General features: G+C 29.2%; 3 protein-coding genes across 4 annotated transcripts; 2 read left to right on the plus strand and 1 right to left on the minus strand.

Moving 5' to 3' along the window:
• The first annotated feature begins 563 nt into the window (after positions 1-563).
• Positions 564-4171, plus strand: Tfb5 (transcription factor B5). Its single transcript, XM_088257164.1, has 2 exons — positions 564-695; positions 3985-4171. Exons 1-2 carry the CDS (start codon positions 661-663, stop codon positions 4169-4171), a joined length of 222 nt encoding a protein of 73 aa, XP_088113290.1. The 5' UTR covers positions 564-660.
• Positions 689-9926, minus strand: LOC148311172 (meiotic nuclear division protein 1 homolog). Of its 2 annotated transcripts, none has more exons than XM_088257162.1 (6): positions 9066-9926; positions 3853-3943; positions 3628-3764; positions 2138-2243; positions 1572-1718; positions 689-1029 (listed from the first exon to the last, which is right to left on the minus strand). In XM_088257162.1, exons 2-6 carry the CDS (start codon positions 3940-3942, stop codon positions 886-888), a joined length of 624 nt encoding a protein of 207 aa, XP_088113288.1. In that variant the 5' UTR covers position 3943; positions 9066-9926; the 3' UTR covers positions 689-885. The 2 variants fall into 2 exon arrangements, with proteins under 2 accessions (XP_088113288.1, XP_088113286.1); XM_088257160.1 differs by lacking the exon at positions 9066-9926 and adding an exon at positions 8273-8391.
• Positions 4207-5927, plus strand: LOC148311173 (zinc finger HIT domain-containing protein 1). Its single transcript, XM_088257163.1, has 2 exons — positions 4207-4532; positions 5602-5927. The coding sequence occupies exons 1-2, from the start codon at positions 4207-4209 to the stop codon at positions 5735-5737; spliced, it is 462 nt and encodes a 153-aa protein (XP_088113289.1). The 3' UTR covers positions 5738-5927.
• Positions 9927-11823: the final 1897 nt, after the last annotated feature.

The raw sequence follows: 11823 nt of genomic DNA on the forward strand, positions 1-11823 counted from the left end.
TGCAAATAATCCAATGTGACGTTGCGATTGGTCGTTTTTATAAGTGGTGGTTAAAACCAAATAACCGTAAACAAAGCAGATTACTGTAATCATAATATATTCTTTATCAGAGTAATCCAATTTAGTATAAATATTTTCTTACAGATGGCATACGGGTTACGTACATGCTTCTTTCTGTAATAAATAACATCATGCGCTGGAACTACTCAGAAGTTGACAATAAATAATATTTAGAAAAAAAACAATTCTAAGCAAAAGAAATTAATATTTTATTAACATTTCGAAATCCGAACATGCATAATACTCCTTGGTCAAGACTGCCTGCCATAGTTCTAATATTATTTTTTGCTTGTAACAACATTTTTATGCAACATATGAGCGATACTATTAACATCACTGTAACACATAATATTACATACCTCATATTACATTATATATAGTTATTTGAAACCTTGGAAATATCTCAAAAGTAAAATCTATTTGGAACTTGTAAAATTAATAAAGTACTTATCTAGCTCTAGATTATTTTTCTAATGGCAATACGCAAGTGTCAGTCTATGATTAATAAATTTAATCTATGAAAAAGGCGGAAAACCAGCGGCATCCGAAAGGACGAATCAATTTCTTTCATGATATTAGAAGCGTTTCTCATGTTTGACAATGGTAAATGTTATGAAAGGAGTTCTTGTTGAATGGTAAATATAACATTTTATACACTCTGTATTTTGGGACAGATTTCACGGACGACTTTTCTGGAAATTATAACCTATAAGTTAGTGTTTTGTTTCATATTTCCTCATATAACATTAACACAATAGGGTTCACAAGACAGTTTAATATGCTAATATGATCACATTTTCCCGCGTATAAATTTATTAACATGTTTTAATTGATTTCTACATAGTCTAACTCCGGTGGAATTCCAAATTGTTGGTTGAATGTGTTTTCTTCAGATCCCATTACTGTTTTGCACCAACCTCTGACTGCAAACAGATTATCAGTCCATCGATTTATGGCATTTTTCGTTTCCTAAAAGCGGATAACACAATACATTAATTTCTTAATTATCAACTAAAAATGTAAGATGAGGTACTATGATTATATGCTTAGGATAAAAATGAGAGGCATTTCATCCTCTTTTACTATCCCTAAGGATGAATAGCTTTTTAAGGTTAGTAATTATTAACAGAATTAATCATTATTATTGATAAAAGAAACATTTTAAGTATTTCCATGTCTGGGAACACGAACCTGGAGTTTTTTTTGCATTCCTATATAATAATAATTCCAAATACAATCCTAGTATTCTGGGAATGGTCTTGGGTTTGACCAAGAAGGATTTAGGCATTAAAATAATCTTTATTGTCATAAAAATATTACATCTTATTTTTAATTAGTTTGTAATACATTATAATTTAAAATAATTAAAAAAAGACAACTAATATTTAATGTTTCAAAATATAAATTATACTTAGCAACTATTCATATTTCCAAAATTGCTTTTACTAATTTCACCCAGCAAAGATATTGTCAAAAATAAATCATTCTCAAGGAAGGATAGTATAACTTGCCACTGTTTCTGATTGCAGTTTAATAAGTACGTCAGGATCCGCGTGAGAGTATTTCTGTATTTCTTTTTGCAATTCTGCTCTTTTCTGATTTATTTCTGCTAGTCTTCTAATGGCATCACTTCGCTGGTCATCATCTTGTCTTCCTGCCTGATATGTGAAGGTTAAAATGAATAAACTTCATCAAATATTTGTACCTCTAAGACAGTGTAAAACCAATATTTTTAGCTTTTCCACTTTTTTATTTGACCAGCGACCGGGTTTCGTCGTTACCGACATCATCAGACCAGTCTGATGATGTCGGTAACGACGAAACCCGGTCGCTGGTCAAATAAAAAAGTGGAAAAGCTAAAAATATTGGTTTTAATCTAATAATAAATTAAAAATGCAATTCCATCACGAAGTGTCAGTGGATAATATAAATCTATCTAAGACAGTGGTCCGCAAAGTGTGTGCCGCGGCACACGGGTGTACTGTGGTGATTAGTTGGTGTGCAAAATGTACATAATTCTGATATTTTTGCAAGACTCGAATTTTGTTGGTTATCTTAATTTTTTTTTCCTTCTCACCTTTTCTTTGGATATAGTTTCTTGAGACGTTTGTAATTTCTTTTTGCATTCTTCTAGTTTTGATGTTAACTCATCAACTTTACGCTTCTTTTCATTTTTTGCTTTGCTGAAATTATCAAGTGTCACTAATTTATTTTATGTATTAATTTTCAAATCAAACACAGATTTTTTTGAGTCTACTAAGTTGTATTTTATTAACAAAAACACATAAAACATTTGTTTGAAAATGCCATAACTAGGCGAAACAATTGTCACAATATTAATTTTTTTATGTGTTTTTGTTAGTAAAATTCAACTTAATAGACTCAAAAAATCTGTGTTTGATTAAAAAATTAATACATAAATTAAAATGGAGTCCTAGAAATTAAACACCAAATCAATAAATAGTCACATACTTACTTAATTACCAAAAAATATAGGACAATTGTATTTATATTTGAAATATTAGTACGGTAATGATTGAGGTATGCATTTGATATAGACACATAAGCAGCGCTTTACCTATAACGCTCAGGGAAAAAAAAAATAATATTAAAATGTATATATCAACAATTTGAATTGAAATGTTGTAAGAATTTTTTTTACTAATACATACGCGCAAATTGTGATTCACAGTACATTTATTGACTACACACAAACTAAATCAATCTCATTCACTAGATACATATTCAAATGTTGGCTTTATTCTACACACAAATCAATAAAGTACGATGGGTATGTGTTAGTGTGATTATTTTATTCAAATACTACAAAATAAGTGTTTGAATCAAACAAATAATCTAAAGTAAGGATAAATTTGCTAATAAGCACACGCTCCACCGATAAAATAATATGTAATGCACCAAAATGGTAACTGTATTTGGTCAGGGAAGTCACATATACCTGGCACACAAACTATACAATGCTGCGCCATATAAAATATAATTATAAATAAATAAAAATTATTTAAAAAAAACAAGTTAACAAGTGGCTTCTTGATATGGGATACAAGAGCTGCTCAAAGTTGGTCACCGCACCCAAAGAAAATCAGCTTATATTAATATTCTTGTATACTTGTCAATTCCTCACTCTACTAGACTGTACTTACTTTGTTAACATAACCTTATTTTATATTTTAAGTTGTAATATTTGTAATTTCAAAATAATATTTTTTATGATGTAAATGAATGTCTCGTCATGGGTTCTGCCTAGTGAGACGTTCATCAAAAACTAAAACATGTATTGTTAAAAGTAATAATAAACATATAATTTATATTTGAAGCACTAACGTTGTGATTTTCTATAATTAAAATGTAACTTTGTTTTAAAATCACTATAAATAGTGATTTTATAGTGATTATAGAGATTTTAAAACAAAGTTACATTTTAATTATAATAATAAACAAATTAATAAGCACATCGGAAGCACATTAGCACGCAAATTAGAATAATGACCAAAATATTTAATGCAGAAAAATGAAAAACAGTGTGTTCAATATATGTAAACTAACCTAGGGAAAGCCCAAAAATATATAGATGTTCCAATTTTGTCTGTATCCACCAGTCCATCATCAACCAAACCTTGTACGACTTCCTTCACTGATTGAGCTACAATACCTTTCTCTTTTGGTGCAATTTTTTCAAGCTCCTGTAGGAAATAATCAATTTTAATTTTACGAGTGAAAATTACCTCATTTAGAATGATGTTACATAATTTATTGAATTGAAAAACTTACTTTTAGTTGAAAGAATTCTTTTCTCTCATAAAACAAGTCGAGCATTCTCGTTCTTTTCTCATCCGCACTTACTCCTTTTCTTTTTGACATGCTGAAAAATGAATATAATATAAATATACTTTTTTGTTACAGCGATCAGGCCATGAAACAATTCTTACTTCATCTTGATGAAACGCTCGCTCTGGGAAGAAAGTTTATCTTGCAAGATCTAGACGAGACTCACGTGTTTATATCTGCCGATATCGTAGAGACACTACAAGCGAGAATAGATGACCTTATGGACCAGATAAACTTTCCACTACACGAGAAAGGACAGTAAATTAGCGGAATTATTGCATTTCGAATTTCAGAACGATGGCTGCGAGGGAATCTGGTAGGATTAAGGACTCGGAGAAGAAGAGGATATTGGATGAAGCATCCAGGAAGAGGAGAGCTAGAAAAGCTTTAGAGGCACTAGAACAGGATAACTTCCACGATGATCCTCATTCTGATCTCGTCATGTCCAAGAAAATCCCCAAATTCCAAGATACTAATGAAGTGAAGGCAAAACGGAAAAAAACAAAGAGTGCGGAGTATTATAAAATGCGTTTTCGGAAAACTTTTGCTCAGTTACTGGAAGAAGACGGAGCATATAATCCCGATCCCCCTAATTATATTTCAGCTCAAGCTCCTCCTTCAAAGTAAGTAATATGTTATTTGAAAAAATATTTTCAGGCTACATGTTTTTATGAACTTTTAGATTTCTTCGTTTTAACATTTTGCACTTACATCTTTGAAGGAATCATGATTTTTGTATAATAGTTACTAAATTCTTATATTCTATAAAGTCCTATTTCTATATATATTCTATACACATTTAAAAAATAACTTTCAAGATATCTCCATTGCGCATTTCAGTAGTTTTAGCAATTAATGACATTTTATTCATTTCATATATAAAGAAATTTTTTGTTGACCATTAACATTTTTGAAAGCGTAGAAGTAAAGAAAGATTAATTTATTATTAGATTAAAACCAATATTTTTAGCTTTTCCACTTTTTTATTTGACCAGCGACCGGGTTTCGTCGTTACCGACATCATCAGACTGGTGCCAGTCTGATGATGTCGGTAACGACGAAACCCGGTCGCTGGTCAAATAAAAAAGTGGAAAAGCTAAAAATATTGGTTTTAATCTAATAATAAATTAAAAATGCAATTCCATCACGAAGTGTCAGTGGATAATATAAATCTATTATAAAGAAAGATTACTGGAGGTAAAAACGTGGTATAATGTATTTATGCCATTTCTATTGTCTCAATGTATTCCTTCCAACTGACATCCATCTTAATTCATGCCACCACGTATTTGAAATGTATGACTTTCTCAATGAAGATATGCTTATTCTTCTACTTCATTAGCTAGGACTGTGTCCTGTTGTTTTCGGAGTCCACTCCTGGAAGGTGGATGACCAGCTATCTTTCCAACGTTTAGGTGGTCTTCGTGGAGGTCTGTTACCTCTTATGCATTCGTCAGCTTCTATCCTCACCACTCGTTCCGAACTTGCTCTTCTCACATGATCTCTCCAGGAACGTCTTCTTACTTTTCCCCACCGCACAACATCTTCGACATAGCAGATTCTTCTTATTTTAGAGTTTCTTACTCTGTCGTATTAGGCCTACAATGGGTCGTAGAGACTTCGTTTCGGTGGTTCTAAGACGGCTTTTCGTTCGCATTAATATGCTTATTAAAGTGTGTAATATTTTTACAGATTTCCAGAACGACATCTGTGCGCAGTTTGCGGGTTTCCTTCCAACTACACATGCTTGCCGTGCGGTGCACGCTACTGCTGCGTGAAATGTCTCGGCACACACTTGGACACACGCTGTCTCAAGTGGACGGCATAATTACTATTTTGCGATACTTACATTTCGATGTTATAAGTCTAGTGAACTAAGTAAGACTGTTATAAATACATCACTAGGGCAATTTTCACAAAAATATCAACAGTGATTTGAGGACTTTAAAAGATTTATGTGAAAAGGGTCACTATTGCCATAGTGAAAACGTTTTGTTAAAATAAATTTATTTAAGTGATATGCGTTTTTATTTTTTACTGGGTTTTTAAAACATTATTTTATTTTATTTTTATTTTATTTTATTTTATTTATTCGGGAATTGTACAGCTTACATATAAAAAAAAATTATATAAAACAATAGTTACATTAACAATAATAAACATTACATTACATTGACAAAAAATAGTTACGTTTAAAAAAAATGCCAATTAAACAATTCCACAATTATGTTATAAAACTATTAAAAAACATTCAGAGATTAAACAAAAAACAAAAAAAAACAAAAAAGGGTATTATATAAAATAATAGATTTAGTAGGAAGGAGAAAGAAAGGAGAGGAATTAATAAGGGTATATTATTTCGAGAAATAATATATCAATATGATCCACAAAGTTAATGCTTTCAATATTCAAAACATAATAAGGGTAGTTAAAGGATTTATTTTTTCTAGGTAAGAAATTAAAAAATATATTTATAAATATAATGGTTTACCATTTAAATTTTAACTCCTATATCTTAAAAAAATGTTAACTGAAAATCCCTGTTATTTAAAGCTTTTAGCCTGAATAATATACCCGCTATTAAACTCAAAGTTGAATTTACTTAAAACCACATTAATATGACATTAAATTTATTTTAATTTTAATTTTATTTTTATATTTATTGATTTGGCGTTTAATTTGTAGAACTCCATTTTTATTTAGGTCTTAATTTTAATTCAAACACAGATTTTTTGAGTCTACTAAATTGTATTTTATTATCAAAAACATATAAAAAATTTATATTGTGACAATTGTTCGCCTTGTTAGGGCATTATCAAACTAATGTTTCAAATGAAAACATTTGTTTGATAATGCCCTAACAAGGCGAAACAATTGTCACAGTATAAATTTTTTTATGTGGTTTTGTTAGTAAAATACAATTTAGAAGACTCAAAAAATCTGCGTTTGATTTAAAATTAATACATAAATGACATTTAAAACTACTTAGTTTATTTTGCCAGTTTATAGAATGTTGAAAACTTTATAACATGCATCATCAAGTCAAAATTGCATATTTTCGAGTTAACAATTTTTGCCAGTACACCTACGATATATTTCACTCCCTCGAGATAGTATTTTAGGAAAACAGCACTTTATAAATTATAAATATTATTATTTCCCCCATTTAAAATATTAAAATTATATTTTTTTCCCCATATTATGTACATAAAGTTCTTCAACAAAATAATTCAGTGTTATCTCGATTGTAAAATACAAGAAAGCAAGGTGAAATTGCTTTGTGTATTAATTTAGAGTAACACAGGAATGCTGGATGCTGGAAAGCTCTTTGTGATTGTGGAATCAACTATTGGAGAAGAAAACACTAATAAAATGGTACATAGTCCAGTTTTCATGCAAAAAGTATTAATTTTGGATAATTGGTGTGCTACAGATCATCACAGTCTAATAAAATTTTGACCCAAGCGTTACTCTCATTACAAACGCATAAAGTATGAGAGTTTCAGAGGTAACTGAAGATCCCCATACAAATCGTTCACTCCTTTCGAGAACGACATAAATAAAAAATTGGCAATTTTCAGTTGTGCATGTTTTCGGAATGTCCAGAAAATGTACTTTATCCCAGAAAAAAGATGCATATTTTTAACTTAATATTTACCCGCTATAGGGCAGAAAATGTTGTTTTTGCATTTTGAAGAAAAGGTATTGTTTAATTATTTTTTTAAATATACTAAATATTTTTCAAATGGAGGAAAAACCTCCAGGTTTTACCTAAAAAGATCTGTTGCATAGTAAAAAGTTCAATATGTGGCTTGATATTTATTTTTAATATATTGTGTTATATTTTTAAACTTTAAAAACGTTCTCCTGAAAAATCAAGTTTTTTGATTTATGACGTTCTTGAAAGGAGTGAGCGAAATGTGCAGTAGGACTATCAACCAACGGTTCCTGATTCACCCATTTATTTAAATATACATACAAAAATCCATTTCTATCATAAAATTATTTAAAAAAAATCCTACTTAAACCCTTACAATAAGTTATCTGTAATAATAATTATTATATATTACTTGAATTCATTCAATTTAACTTATTTTAAATTGAATGAATGAAAAATCATATAAAACTATGGCTTTCAACCCCTGCCTTGTTGTGTATATAACATTTTGTCTACCCTCCCACCAGTCTAATGATGCCGGTAATGACGAAACCCGGAAAACCTAGTTTAAAAAAATATTTATATAAGTATATTAAACAAATGAATGACAGTAATAATTTCAGACATTAATTTTTCGTTATAAAATATTTGATCATCGGAATATGTTAGCGAAATAAATAAATTAGTTTTGGGTATTATACTCACATATTTATTAGTTTATTAGCTGTAAAGCTTTCTTTCAAATACTCAAACTGAACAATATAATAATTACTTTTGTTTTAAAATAATGTCAGACTGTCACACGGTATCACCAATCAAACTTTTCCCGCTTTAGAGAGGGTTGCCAGGATTTGGAGTTTATAGATTTTTTTGTTGTTATTATTTTAGGTAGGTACATTGAAGTTTAAAAAAAAAATCACATCGTGTTGAGTTCATTGAACTCTATAGAAATAAATATAGCATTTGATTGCATGCAACATATAAAAAAAAGTGTCCTGATGAAAACAATACACTGTTTTATTTTGTAAAATGCAGTTCCACCTAGAATTGTCCGTACAAAATTTTAAATTTATAAAAACAATTTTTAAAAAAATTATTATTTATCTATTGTACATTTTGCTTAATATTTTCAAAAAATTAATTTCAAATATACAATTATCGAAATAATTTTTACTGTAATTAACTTTCACCACGTATTTTGAGAACACGAGTAAATACTTTACTATTTCTACCATAGATGGCAAACCACGAGAAAAATAAATAATTAAAAAATAAATAAAACAATCTACTCAATCATAGAGGGCAGTAATTACAAATGATTTCAACCAAGTGGCGTAAATAAATAAATTACCTTTTACATATTTATCTTATTTTGTCGATTCATTTCACTATGTATATGTAACGATATTATCTTTGACGTGTTATATTAGCACTAATATTTTTTCTTTATTTATTTTTTTTACAAAAATGTTAATAAAATTAGTATATAACCACTCACCGAGATTTTTACGTCTACCGGTTTCGAGACGTACCCGTCTCTTCGTCAGGACAATCACTAACACAGCATGCAAACAATACTACCCTTCACCACCATAGCACCATTTACACACTCAAAACTACACAAATTGTCTAACACATGCGATTTTTGGTCGACCCGAAGACCAACATGCACTATAGTTTTCAATACAGACATGCGTTACGAGCCGAGGTTAAACGTATATTAGAATTAGACTAGGAATCGAATCTATTTATATACTTGTAGGATGAGAGGAGTGGGGGGGGTTCGAATTGGATATTGACGAATCGTGTTTAATCGATGTCGAATCAAACAATGGACTATATGTAAAATTTATTTGGTTGTTAATTAGAGGAATATTATTTTTAAGTGCTTTCCTAATATAAAAAATCTCCATATTATTTAGTTTTAACCCTTTATTATTAGTGTTTAATATTTTTACTCCCGTGTCTTTTTTGAAGACGTGATTTGATTCTATGAGGTGATTGGCAAATTCGGAGAAGTTATTATTGTTTAGACATCGTATGTGTTCTTTTATTCTGGTATTAAAATTACGCGACGTTCTACCAATATATTTCGAAGGACAAGAATCGCAAGTTAATTGGTATATACCAGAATTGTCTAGGATATTATTTTTATCTTTATTATTTAAAAGGATTTTCCCAATATTATTATTAGTATAAAATGCCGGTCTTATATTTTTTGGTAAATATTTAGTTACTTTATTCGTTATATTATTTATAAACATTATTCTTCTCCATTTATTATTATTATTATCATTTATTATTTTGGGATATAAAAACTGTTTTAAGGTTCTTTGTTTAATTTTTTTATTTAAAAGAGAATTAATTAATCCTACATTATAACCATTATTTAACGCAATTTGTTTGATCGTATTAAGCTCGGTGTCAAAGTTAGATTTGGATAACGGGACATTCACTAAGCGATGTATCATCGAGTGGAAAGCGGAATGTTTGTGGGAAATTGGATGATTGGAACTATTATTAATGACCGTATCTGTATAAGTTGGCTTACGAAAAATATTAAAGTCTATAGTGTTATTTAGTACTGTTAAAGTTAAGTCTAAGAAATTTAATTTATGGTCTTTTTCAATTTCAAGCGTAAATTTAATATTATCGTTAAAGGTGTTAATAAATTTTAAAAATGAAGTTAGTTGTCGTTCTGTTCCTGTCCAAATGCAAAAGATATCGTCTACATATCTTTTCCATAAAAATATGTTTTTAATTAATTGATTATTAGATTTAAATATACTATTTTCAATACTATCTAAAAATATGTCCGCAACTAATGGGCTTATTGGAGAACCCATTGCTAAGCCTGAGGTTTGATTATAAACTTTATTATTAAATTGAAAGTAATTTTGGTTTAAACAAATGTTGAAAAGACGACTTAAATCATTAGAAATGTTTTCAGGTAATTCTGAAGTATTCAGAATATCTTTTTTACCGGTAGACGTAAAAATCTCGGTGAGTGGTTATATACTAATTTTATTAACATTTTTGTAAAAAAAATAAATAAGTAAAAATGACTAACCACAAAGTAAATGCTTTAAATATTAATAATATTGAGAATAATATTTTTTGTTTAAAGTGGTATTATCATGTAATAAATGATGTATGCATAATATGTTGCACATTGCATATGTTCAATATATATATTTTTTAAGAATAAAACTATGGAGTGTGTTGAACAAATATGCAATAAATTGATTCTTATTTCTCATTTAATATGGCAACTTTGAAATGGGAGAATGGCAATAATGGGCAAGAAAGATTTGACATTACCAAATCGATCAGAACGTGAAAACTGGCAATGTCAATCAATAGTCTATGTAACCGTATGACAAGATACATCGAAGTTGATAATGCGAAGAGTATATGTGGCATTCCATATCCTCTGCCTACCTCTGCAGCGAGACAGTGTGATAGAGTAGTAGTTGTTCTCCTACATTTGATCTAAATAGGTATGCAGCTGCAACATCCATGCAAATTAAACAATATTTCCGTATTTGAATGTCAACTGCATTTTAAAGTAGGTAGATATTTGTAAATAATCCTTTTTTATTAAAAAATAGTATTATTTATTTAGATCGATGTTACCTTCAGACCTGAAATGATACCTATCTGAACTGATCACACAATCATCAATAATGCCAATTTAATGTAACGCTATTTGGTGTGAAAAAAATGTATATCTTATAAAAGTTGTTTGTATGTATAATGGTATTGGATATTTTTATTTTAATGTAATATGATTATGTAGGTACTATATTATTTTGTCTGCAATGTGATAACAATGGCACAAATTCTTTTTGTATTCACCCTTGACCAAACGGAAAAGAACCGACATAAAGTCGTGAACATAAACACGCCATTTTGCAAAAGTGGTAACGATGAATTAACACGTTGTCATTTGCAGACAATAATATTGCAATGAAAGCGATATTATAAATACCAGACAATTTTAAATTATCACAAATTATAGTACCTAATTTATTTACATGGACTTATCTGTATTTTCGATGGTGGGTACCTACTGCGTACGGTATTAAAAAAAGGTGGGTAAATAATAAATATAGACCTTTGAATGTAGGTATAGGATACAAAATTTCACATATAATATAAATGGTCGCTCTAAAATTGTGGCAATAACTAAACTTTCATTCAATATATTTATTTTTTAATTTTTTTATTCATTTTTTGGTACCTACACATTATTA

The sequence above is a fragment of the Brachycentrus maculatus genome, unplaced genomic scaffold (genome assembly GCF_059751285.1).
Source record: "Brachycentrus maculatus isolate JH-2025_06_01 unplaced genomic scaffold, ASM5975128v1 h1tg000071l, whole genome shotgun sequence".
NCBI classification, from domain to species: domain Eukaryota; kingdom Metazoa; phylum Arthropoda; class Insecta; order Trichoptera; family Brachycentridae; genus Brachycentrus; species Brachycentrus maculatus.

What these genes read in the sequence shown, in the direction of transcription:
- Tfb5 (XM_088257164.1), top strand. Translation starts at nt 661, where the DNA reads ATGGTAAATGTTATGAAAGGAGTTCTTGTTGAATG. An exon ending in AAAGGAGTTCTTGTTGAATG is followed by an intron (nt 696 to 3,984) that starts GTAAATATAACA and finishes TTTTTGTTACAG; the next exon opens with CGATCAGGCCATGAAACAAT.
- LOC148311172 (XM_088257162.1), bottom strand. Translation starts at nt 3,942, where the DNA reads ATGTCAAAAAGAAAAGGAGTAAGTGCGGATGAGAAAAGAACGAGAATG. An exon ending in AAGAATTCTTTCAACTAAAA is followed by an intron (nt 3,765 to 3,852) that starts GTAAGTTTTTCA and finishes TATTTCCTACAG; the next exon opens with GAGCTTGAAAAAATTGCACC. An exon ending in AACTGCAATCAGAAACAGTG is followed by an intron (nt 1,030 to 1,571) that starts GCAAGTTATACT and finishes ATCCGCTTTTAG; the next exon opens with GAAACGAAAAATGCCATAAA.
- LOC148311173 (XM_088257163.1), top strand. Translation starts at nt 4,207, where the DNA reads ATGGCTGCGAGGGAATCTGGTAGGATTAAGGACTCGGAGAAGAAGAGG. An exon ending in GCTCAAGCTCCTCCTTCAAA is followed by an intron (nt 4,533 to 5,601) that starts GTAAGTAATATG and finishes ATATTTTTACAG; the next exon opens with ATTTCCAGAACGACATCTGT.